At 38.1% G+C, this 11,814-nt stretch overlaps 1 protein-coding gene across 1 annotated transcript; it reads left to right on the top strand.

The window, feature by feature from the left end:
* The first annotated feature begins 6,798 nt into the window (after positions 1 to 6,798).
* LOC117435262 (prostate stem cell antigen-like) lies at positions 6,799 to 11,193 on the top strand. The gene is made up of 3 exons (XM_034058300.3): positions 6,799 to 6,956; positions 7,889 to 8,002; positions 10,649 to 11,193. The coding sequence occupies exons 1-3, from the start codon at positions 6,905 to 6,907 to the stop codon at positions 10,864 to 10,866; spliced, it is 384 nt and encodes a 127-aa protein (XP_033914191.1). The 5' UTR covers positions 6,799 to 6,904; the 3' UTR covers positions 10,867 to 11,193.
* The last annotated feature ends 621 nt before the right edge of the window (positions 11,194 to 11,814 follow it).

The following is an 11,814-nucleotide window of genomic DNA, read 5'->3' as shown; positions in this document are numbered from 1 at the left end:
AAAAGTTATTGTATTTCTTGCTCTTATTGTATTACTTGTATTGTAACACTTGAAATGTATTTGCTTACGATTGTAATTCGTCCTGGATAAGGGCGTCTGCTAAGAAATAAATAATAATAATAATAATAATAATCCTCTCCACATTCAAGAGGCGTGAATCCGTCCCACAGGTGCACTGTTATTCCAAATATTACCAGTGTACTACCAATGCAGAATGACTGTGGGACACTTCTTACCCCAAAGCATAGATATCTGCCTGGGCTCTACGATGCGACCATTCATTTTGTTTTAGGCACACGTGTGCGATCAACACTTTCACAACTTCAAAAACTGATCAGAGATGGTTTTCCAGATCAGTTCTAACTCGCGCGACTGTGTCCCTCGGATTGTAGTCCATTGTGTCATTATTTCTATTGCTAGCAAGGCTCTAAAATTTACAAATGCTGCACACCACTGCTTTTACCTGTAAGGGCATGCAAGAACCACTGAGTTTGATCTGCCACGGTTAGCTAGACAGTTATGAGCATTAAAAACCAAAAATATTTTGCAATAACAAAACAAAGGTACAATAGTAGTTTCTTTTTAGGATTTTTAGTTGATCACAACCTGCCATTTTAAGTGGCTCAACATGCAGGTAGTTTGTTTAACAAGATGTTTCCAGACAGTGAGACAGCAAAGCATTATGCGTGTCTTTACACAAAAACATCTGCCATTGTAACTAATGCACTTGAACCAGTATTCCCGAAACCTGTTTCAGCATATTCTGTCAGAGAAAAGGCCATGTAGTCTAATGATAGATGATAGTAATGACACTGTGTGAAAAAGAGTGTGCTACCCTTGCAAGGTACTTTGATGAAGAGAAAGATCAAGTCAGTGTAGGCTTTGTATGCCTAGCTGTAATTCAGCAAATGCGGAGAAAATATTCAGATGTATTTCATCGTCACTGGAAAGAAAATTAATCTTAGGCTTGGTATTGTTGGGTCCCTGAGACTGTCTCCCTAAAATCAATCTCATAAACTTAGGCTGTCTAATAATACTAATAATAATAATATTTTTGCTGAAAAGAGACAGCTGTCCAATGTTTCAGTATGGCTGTCTCCAAGAGAAGCATGTGTTTGAAAACAAACAGCATAGGTACAAAGGCCCTTGTCGTCATAGCCATACTATTTGTGCTTAGTTACAGTTACTCCGGTACAATGCGTAGCATTCCAGGGAAACTGTCAAGTTTTATTTCTGGCCAAATTGAAATGTAGCTTACAAAAGACTATTTATGGAATCAGTACAATACACAAAATAAATACGTACATAATTAAATATAAAAATACAGGTGCAGAAGAGGCTTTCACCTAAAAATCTTTTTTTTTTCTTTTTAGTCATTAGTAAATGCTGCTGTATAGGTTAAAAACCTGAACAGACAAAACTACCCGGACAGGGCATTAAAACATTAAGAAAAGTCTTAAAACGTACACCACACAATTACTCCTTTTCCATAGCCATATGATTTTTCATATTTTCTTATCAATTAATATGGTACCAGACCAAGACACAACTGCACAGACAATACGGAGAAATGTCTTAAAACCGAAAAAGCACAGAACTACCCCTTTCAGCACTCTGTGGGCTGCGGTCTAGACCCCTCAGTGGTGTGGCGTCACAGTGATCCGGACCACTGCGGAGTGGTATAGACCACTCAAGCAAAACTATGGCACCGTGATTTGTGTAGAGGAATGGGATGATCAAGTATACCAAGTGGACCAGTAACTGGAGTGAGAGAGTTTTATACTGCTCTGAGTGGAGAATAATTAGTTTGAATTTTCTGCTCAGTGAACTATGTAAAGATGTCCAGTGGAAATGACTGAGTGTACGAACGATAAGTTCAAAGACATGGTTTGCACATGTATTATATCAAGCATGGGCAAGAAAATATATATGTACTGGTGTATATTTAACCTACAGGATATATTGTGTAGTTATGAGTAACTCAGTCCAGTTTTACACACCAACACTAAACACAAAACACAAACACAGTTCCTAGTGATAGTGAATAAATGCAAGTGGTGTATTACAGTTCTCTGTGAAATGCAGGGGTGAAAGTGATGTCCAGGTTTATGCTGGCTTCTGCTACAGCTCCGGATAGTGTTATAGGCAGTCTAGTTTCAAACAGACAAAACAAACTCACGGTTTACAGGACGGTAACACTGGCTCCTTGTAGGTTGTCTCTAACCATTTACCAAGGAACAGATCACGTACGCTATGTCCCTATTTATATCCTCACTCATGACCCCTAAGTTAAGGAGCGCATCCGCTCCTCCAATCCTCGGATGCCATGCCGTTTACCGTCTGGGTCATTGAGTTTGGATACCGTAGCTCCGTCCCTCTTCTAAATGACCGACTTCCACCTACCCTATGGAATAAATTGTCGTGCCATTTAATTAAGGGTACTCTGTTCCTCTTACACCGTGCCCTCACAGGTCGACAGGGAGATCTAACACCAAGAATCATTCGATCTCTGTTACAGGAAGCTATAAAAAAGGCCGCTGCGGCCGGGCGGTTTTCCCCCATGCTCCGCTCAGCAGCATATGCAGGAGCTGCTGAGGACCGCCAGCATCCTGACCTGGCCCCTCCAGTGGTGAAAGGAGAGGTGGGAATGATGGAGGCAGAGGGGCTCCTCCCCTTCTGGCTGCAAAGGTGGCAGGGGCTCCTCCCCTTCTGGCTGCAAAGGCGGCAGGGGCTCCTCCCCTTCTGGCTGTGAAGGCGGCAGTGCCTCCTCCCCTTCTGGCTGTGAAGGCGGCAGGGGCTCCTCCCCTTCTGGCGGCGAAGGCGGCAGGGGCTCCTCCCCTTCTGGCTGCGAAGGCGGCAGGGGCTCCTCCCCTTCTGGCTCCCCTTCGTTTTTTTTCGGGGCTTTCATTTTTGATATACTGTATGAAATGTGTTTTTGGTTACTTTCCAAAATGCTTGAACGTTTTTTTTTTTTTGGTGTGTGTCAAAATATGTATAATAACTCGACAGTACTTGCACACTTAAGTTGTACCTTCTTTCCTTTGCTGTCTTCCACAACGAAATCCCTATGGTCACAGGCACATTCTTCTGGGGTTTTTGTGTCTACGCATTTTTGTACATTTCGCCACAATTCTGTTTTAAATCCCATGTATCTTAACTGTAATACAGTTTTAAATCCCGCTAACAAGCCTCCATCCTGATTGTAATCTCGTTTTAAATCTCGCAAGCGGAATGTGCTGTCACTCAGTAGTTGGGGGCGGGTTTAAAGTATTCAGAACAAATCAATGATAGATACAAGTCAGGAAGGCGGGACATTGCCCAGCAGCACTGGGAAATGTATTTATTATTATTTTTGTAGTAGGTTTTATTTTTTTAAATATGAAAAGGGTAAAGTCAATGTGAATAGATGAACCATTTCCACAGTTTTTCTGGTGTTTTGTTGGTATATAGACATTGGTACACAGGATATAAACGGGTCTGTGTTTCACGAGTGTTAGTAATATAGATTTCTATTTAGGCACGAGGATTGCACATCACTTCACGTGCAGGTAATATGTGATCACGGGTAGAATGCACAGATTAGTTCACATGCAGTTGTACCGAGATTCCAAATTGAATCTTGGTACAACTGCATAAAAGGAGCAGTTTTCACTCACTCTGGGTTGGGTGTACGGAGAGAAGGTACGGGGAGATGGAGAGGAGGTACGAGGAGATAGAGAGGAGACAGACGCTAAAAATAACAATTGCTAAAAACATGCTGGATTAGCCAGCACGACACTTACTTGTTTGTCTGTCTGGTTTGTTTGGCCCTTGTGCCTTTTTGTTTGTGTGTTTTGTTTAAACTGTTTATTTTATTATGATTTAATAAAGAACCGAGCGCAGTCGCGTCTCGGTTTACACCGCAGCAGCTTGTCTGTGTGTCCCTTCCTGGCCCGTGACGTCACCGCTCGAGCCATCCTTTCACAGACCTCCATGATACGTGTGTGTTACAGGACCTCTATGATACGTGTGTGTTACAGGACCTCCGTGATATTTGTGTGTTACAGGACCTCCGTGATACTTGTAACTGTGTTATAGGACCTCTGTGATACTTGTGTGTTACAGGACCTCCATGATACGTGTGTGTTACAGGATCTCCATGATACGTGTGTGTTACAGGACCTCTATGATACTTGTAACTATGTTATAGGACGTCCAGGTACTGACTACTTCTGATGGCTGGGAAAGTTAAATCCACAAATCCGTAGATGTCACTTTTAAACTCTGTTTTATAGTTGAACTATTACTTACCCCAAACACACCTATGGAAACACTCCTTTATTGACATAACATAGTTCTTAACAACCATGCCTGAGCAAAGAAAAGGTATAAAGGTAATGAATAGCACAACACACAGAACTTTTAACCATGGAATAGTGCAAATAAGCTATACAAATAAACACAGACATTGAGAGCGGATTTTAGTTGAAAATGTGTCGGTATTTTACATTTTTCAGAACTTTGTGCTGTATATAAACAAGCTTTATCACCAAGGAAGTTTTATGTAAGATTTGTGACAGCCTTTCTAATTTTTATTTACATATATTCACAATTATATCCCTTACAGACCCCACTGAACATAAAATTAGGGATGCACCAAATACCGAATCCATCTCAAAAGATTCATCCGCATACCAAATCCTACAAAAACTGTCAAGAAAACTGAAGGAAACTGTTGAATGAAAAACAGACTGGCAGCTACTAATAATAGGCGCGCACAATCTATAGTTTTGAGCCTTTTAGTTCACAGTATTGTTTTATTACCGAATGACAGTGCTTAATTTGTGCCGGGGCGGAGCCTCGGAACCTCTGGGCGTGCAGACTTCCTTCTAGACTCCTCTGAATGCCTTTAATGTGTTTGTGTTTTAAACCATTTAAATGCAAAACTATAACAAAACATGTATAGTAGGGTTTTTTTTATGTATTATTTGTCCTGCGGTTGTCTTTAATATTTTTTTCTGCACGTACTACTACTTTGTATATGATGTAGAATACATGAATGTAAACATCTAACACTACTACTAGTACGTACAATACTCTCAAATAAACGTGTTGTGATTTTCTTTAATGACGTTTCAACCTGTGTCACCTGATCTGAGAGCTATGAGGAAAAATGACCATGATGAGTGACCTGAATCTCCCTGCAAAATAAAACCCACGTTGATTTAAATGCACTGTGTGTGTAACACCTATCAAATAGGCTACGAAATAGTTTAAAAATGATTTTAATGAAACACAGCAGTTCCCAAATGGTTCAACTTGTATTGGCACATTACAATAATGTAAAATTAAATTTACTAAAGCATATTGTTCAACAACGTCTTGGCGCGTGCGCCACCAGCAATTTACGGAGTCGAGAGCTGCGACAGAGTTCTTCAAACGGGTTCTTGTTATTAAATACAAACGTTACGTTCGATACCGGATTCGTGTCTTTTATTTAAAGAACCAGACACATTGGAGGGATGTATTAAAGTGGATGTGCGGATATAGGATTCGGATTCGGTTCACCAAATCCTAAGTATTCAGCCGAATCCGAACCCTGCTCAAAAAGTAGGTATTCGGGCCGAATCAGAAACCAAAAAATGTGGATTATAGTCACATTTTATTTTGGTCAGTAAGATATTCAATTTAAATTAAAATGCAGCACATATGTTCCTGGTAATGCCTCAGAATGAATGGAAATTAATTAATTTTAAGACGTATTCAATATACTGTACAGTTACCAATAGAGTGCATTTTACTAGGTCTAGATCTAAGCTCTGTAAATATTAAGTTATTAGTAAGGGGGATGTTCTTAAATATTGGAAACTGGAAAAAAAAAGGGGGGGGGGGGTATTTATAGTAATCTTTATAAAGAAAATTGAAGATTTCTTATTTTATTTCATGTTTTCCTGTCTTGGTCACTGTACAAAGTTTTGTCAGGCTTAGAAATCGGATGTATTGTTATTTCAGAAATATTCTTTATTGTTCTTTATTATTATTATTATTATTATTATTATTATTATTATTATTATTATTATTATTATTATTATTATTATTAATATGGTCATCCAAAAATTATATATATTTGAAATATCTCAATAAGAATAGACAAAACAGAAATATATTAAAAAAATGTTGGGTTTTGCAACCGAATAATCGTATAACCGAATAACCGAGTATAGAAAGTTCAGAAATCTTAAAACTAACAGGCAATCGGACCTAAAAGAAAATGCAGACTAAGAGGTTTCAAGGACTTTCAAAACTCCTTTTCCACTCAACTTTCTTCTCTCATTCTTGCTTAATTAATGGTAACTGAACTATAACATGCAAAAGCCTGAATAAAAATAGGACTTGTTGGTTTGGCCATGACCTCTGTTATATAACTATTAGGTAAAAAGGTCATACGATATGTTTTATGTGTAAACACAGTAAATATAATGATGCAGATGACTATGCAGTTAGCAACTGAAAGGGCCAGTTCTATTTATATTCTTGCTCTCTTGTTAGAGCACTGTTGTACAACCACAGCAGCTAATGTGTTGATTCCTTTTACTTCAACATCACTTTTCACCACGTGATGGAAACCAAATGGAAGTTTTTTTGTATTGTTAATTTGCTTCCAGAATGTCAACAATGGTCTTTTCTCTTGTGTGTTTGAATCACATCAAGAGGGAACCAAGTCACCATTTGAGGTGTGGCCAAGATAACAGCCAAGCAAACAGAAGAACTAAAAAAAAGAACACTATTAATTACAAATAAGGTCCTTTGAATTTCTGACATCAATTATTTGGCATCAGAAAACAAGGACCCCTAATAGTATTTAAGAGGAAGCCCTTCCTTGGCAAGACAAACCAAGACTGACGGACACTCCTACAGACCCATCATGAAGACCTCTCTGGCGTTGTTACTTCTTGCTTTCATTAGTAGCCGTGCAGGTAGGTTTAATTTAATAAGATCATTTCTACAGCACTACATTATGTTTGTATACTGTTTCAGCTTTATTATTATGCACATTTCCTCTTTACCATGCTTCACCTGCTTACCTGTGCTTACTTCATTTTATTTCAGCCTTGATTTCAGCCAGACACTAGTGATGGAATTAAAGGGCTCTAAAGTGATGTTTTAATAACTGATTGTTTGATCACTGATTGTCCAATGGGAGGAGAGAACAGTATGGCATCCAGGAAGAAGGGAATACTGTTCAACAGTTTGAAACCCCTGTATTAAACATTATGCAATACCATTAAAAGATATGTCAAATATATTTAAACATTACACTGACATAATCCACATTTAACTGCATTTAAAATGTACATGCATTTATTACCAGAAACCGGCCTGTTTTAAATACAAAACTTTCTTGTGTACATTTACAATGCAGCTGTCGTTTCAGTGAAAATATACAGCACTCACTGAGAGAATACTTACCCATGATTTACCCTGCTAGGCTGTTTTCTTATTGGTCATGTAATTTGTCTACTTGATATAAGTTTTACCAGTCTAAGGGTTCTGTATGTAAATGTCAAAAATTGTGTGGCAGTGTTGATCAAAGCACAACAGGGTCAAACTTAAAAGGCTAACTTGGCTGGTGGCACTTCCGATATGTAATCCATAAGTTTCTTTATTTTATTGTTGTACAATAAATGACTGTGCTGTCAACTTGCTGAGCACACTGCTACAGGTTTGTACTTATAAAAGATGTGAAGAATACAAAATAGCAAAACTGGGATGATTTAACAAAACAAAATTAAGGCGGAAAACTGGGACAATCCCACTTTTCCCAGGACAACTCTGGTGACCTTAATCTTGAGTAAAAGCAAACTCTTAAAAAATGATGTTTTTCAAATGGATTGTTTTTCATTTGCAGCCGAAGCGCTGTCGTGTTACAAATGTACGGCTTCTCTCTCCAATGATGCCTGCAACACGAATACCCAGAACTGCACTACTGAAGACACCTGCATGACCACCGTCATCACCGTGCGTGAGTAAAGACAACAGCAAGCATGCGCTTACCTCTCTGTCTTTTGACATGTGGGCCCCCCCCCCCAAGTCACAACACTCTTTTAAAACAAATAACAAAGGTTAGCACTGTATTTTTATTTTTTTTGCCTATCCCCTATAATTCTGTTTCTGTTGTACAGTATGCCAGTTTACCCCAGGCCATATAGTTTCCATTGTAAATTGTCATGGATGTTGCTATCACAGCTCAAAATCTGAGTCATTGGAGCTAATTATATTTTAAGAGTGATGTTTTTCGTTACAAGATAATTTATAAACGGTCACAGAAACCCGAGATGGAATTGTTTTCCTGTAACTCACTGAAGAGGCCCATCTATTATTTTTTATAATACATGGATACCCTTGTGATGCTAAAATTAAAGACGACAAGGTTCAGCAGTACAGTTCGTTTTTGTAACGTAGTGGTTCAGTGCTGTACAGACGTTCTATGTCGTTATCTGTTTCTCTGAGATACGAATGTACCAGGTTTACTCTTTTTTTTTTTTTTTAAACATATTCTCATTTTGTTGATCATTAATAAGAACATAAGAAAGGTTGTTAGTAGCTTATTGATCCCAGAATCTCATCAAGCAGCTTCTTGAAGGATCCCAGGGTGTCAGCTTCAACAACATTAATGGGGAGTTGGTTCCAGACCCTCACAATTCTCTGTATAAAAAAGTGCCTCCTATTTTCTGTTCTGAATGCCCCTTTATCTAATCTCCATTTGTGACCCCTGGTCCTTGTTTCTTTTTTTAGGTCAAAAAAGCCCCCTGGGTCGACATTGTCTATGCCTCACCACGTAGTCTTCTTTGTTCAAGACTGAATAGATTCTTTTGGCCTGTCTGCATACGACATGCCTTTTAAACCCGGGATAATTCTGGTTGCTCTTCTTTGCACTCTTTCTAGAGCAGCAATATCCTTTTTGTAACGAGGTGACCAGAACTGAACACAATATTCTAGGTGAGGTCTTACTAATGCATTGTAAAGTTTTAACATTACTTCCCTTGATTTAAATAAGCTACTAACAACCAAACGAGCAAGATGGGCCGAATGGCCTCCTCTCATTTGTAAATTTTCTTATTTTCTTATTGATAAAATTAAGGAAGGGAACATTTTTATTAATAAAAAGCTTATATGAGAAAAGTTTAAGGTTTCTAGAGCGAAACTAAAAGTAAACTCTTACATTATTTCATTCATATTATTATTATCATTTTGTAAATTGGCAACTACATACATCGACAGCTAATTTAGATCTTACTTTTATCCTTCAAATTGATGCATTTTAGGATTATTTACAATTAATATTTTTTTTTTTGCATGATGCTTTAGTGGGGAAAATGGTTGAATTAATAGTTGTTTACTTACTTAACTTGTCTGGTAAAATATAACGTGTTCTGGGTTTTCCACCCATACTTTGCTTAAAACACAAAACACTTATTATAGTCGGTAGTTATTATTATTATTTATTTCTTAGCAGACACCCTTATCCAGGGCGACTTACAAGATACCACATTATTTGTACATACAATTACCCATTTATACAGTTTTATTTATTTTTTTATTGGAGCAATCCAGGTAAAGTACCTTGATCAAGGGTACAGCAGCAGTGCAAAACAAACAGAAACACTTAACTCTCGCTCCAAACAGTCCTCGTTCCCTCCCATCAACCACAACAAAGGAACCGATTACGGCGTCACGTCCCCCTAAAGTACCCTCAGCCCGGCCCCCTCCAATAGCTAGTTCAATCACGTCAATAAGAGACTTAACCCTTTATGGTAGGGTTCTACTTTCCAAAGCTGAAGGTATTTCTAGGTTAGTTTACTCTGCTCTTTCTCTGTACATTGACACAAAAACATGTAAATCCATTGACTCTTTCTTGTTTAAATTCATCTGGAAAAATAAAACGGATATGAAACAAAATACTAGAAGCAGATGTTTTTCAGAGGGTGGTTTGAATGCACTGGACTTCCAGACAATTGATACTATCTTTAAGGTTAACTGGATTAAAAATATGTATCTATGAATAAATCTCCTTGGTTCTGGATTCCTAATCACATTTTTAAAGAATGTGGTAATTTCCATAAACAAGCTCTCAACTCATGGAAGATTGCTTTCAAACATAACTTTTCTCCACATAGCAGTATCATTTGGAATAATAATCCCGTTAAAAATCCCCATTTCTGTAATGCTAATACTGACTACTGAAAAGTATACTAAGTGGGCATCAAAATGGTTGCAGCAATAGTATACGTTTGGGAGACAATACAAGAAAGACTGGAGCCAAAGAGAATTGTACTGCCCCTCTTTCTTGCTCCCAGACAGCCTTCACCTGTCAATCTGGGTGTCAATACTATATAATAATATTATTATACAGTATTGTGAGCTAACGTTACCTGTAAGTACGGTACTTGTTTTAGTTACTTGTTGTGTGGCGAATCTGCCATTAAGAAAATCAAACTAGTTATTTCCTTGTATGTGTCTGTATTTAGAGTTCTATTCGGAACACGCAGGGATGTGTACGTCACATCCCTGCGTGTTCCGAATCAATAAACCAACTAAAAGTTAACTTGTTTGTATTTATGCACTCCTGCGCTACAGCCTGTTTTTTTGTATCTCTCTCTGTTTGCAGTTGGAATTAATACCATCACAAAAGAGTGTGCCACAAACAGTGCCTGCAACGCTGCTGTAGCCGCTAATGTTAGTGTCGGGGCGCTCGGAGGAAGTAAAGTGACGTGCTGCAGTATGGATCTGTGCAACGTGAACGGCTCCACCACTGCCAGGCTCAATGTGCTGCTTCTGGGGGCTTCAGCAGCTCTGCTTTTCCTGGTCAGCAGGATCACAGCGTAAGGGCAGCAGCACCCACCGTTATTCTTCATTGCCCTTTGGAAGAGTCCTGTCTGCAGTTTTTCCCTTGCATGTTGAAGTGTCGTTTATGATAATATAAATGCCTTTGACTATGAAAGACTGCTATGTGTTGTGTGGGTGTGTTTCTCTGTTGCTTCCCCTTGTAACTTCCTGCACTTTGCTTGTGTTTCCCACATTGTTACCATGTAGCTCTAGCTCTGATTTTATAATGATAAGTGTTGTAGTATATGAAGGAGGCACCTGATATTAGTGTCCCATGAGTGTTTGAGCAATGATATACACTCCTGTAATAAATAAAATATATTAAAATAAATTCAATTGAATTTCTAGAATATTGCTGTGGGTACTTCCCTGTGAAAAAATGTTATTCCATTTTTATTATTTACATTTTTAAAAATAAAAAACATGTTTGCAGCCTTTACACCACAAGTCAAAAACCACTGTCACACATCACTGCTTTGTTTTTAACTATGTTATAGGACCTCCGCGATACTTTTAACGGTAGGGCTGGGACGATTCATTGTGTATCGATGCATCGCGATACTACAATACTAGCTAATATGCCACATTTATTAAACTGTAAATCATGAAAGAAAAGGTCTTGGTTGTTTGAACGTAAACTCCACTTGATCCTAGACATACCCCATTGTTCAATGTGCCGGCCAGACGCTTCTGGAATTGAAGCGGGAGTAGAGGAAACAATGTGTTTTTTTTTCTGTATTCCATTGCTAGCAAGCCTAATGTTACTAATGTTACTAGTTTTTCTATTCAAATGCTATATATTTATTTCATGTAAATAGATGTATGTTTTTTTCTTTTTCGTTTTTGCCAGTTTTAATGTATTGCTCTCCTTTTAATGTTTCCTTATAATCTGGTGTTAATGATTCTTTTATATATATTTTTATATACGAGCAGTCTCATTTGTGAGGG

The sequence above is a fragment of the Acipenser ruthenus genome, chromosome 3 (assembly GCF_902713425.1).
Source record: "Acipenser ruthenus chromosome 3, fAciRut3.2 maternal haplotype, whole genome shotgun sequence".
NCBI classification, from domain to species: Eukaryota; Metazoa; Chordata; class Actinopteri; order Acipenseriformes; family Acipenseridae; genus Acipenser; species Acipenser ruthenus.
Note: the sequence above shows the minus strand (reverse complement) of the source record. Positions and strands in the feature narration are given on the sequence as shown.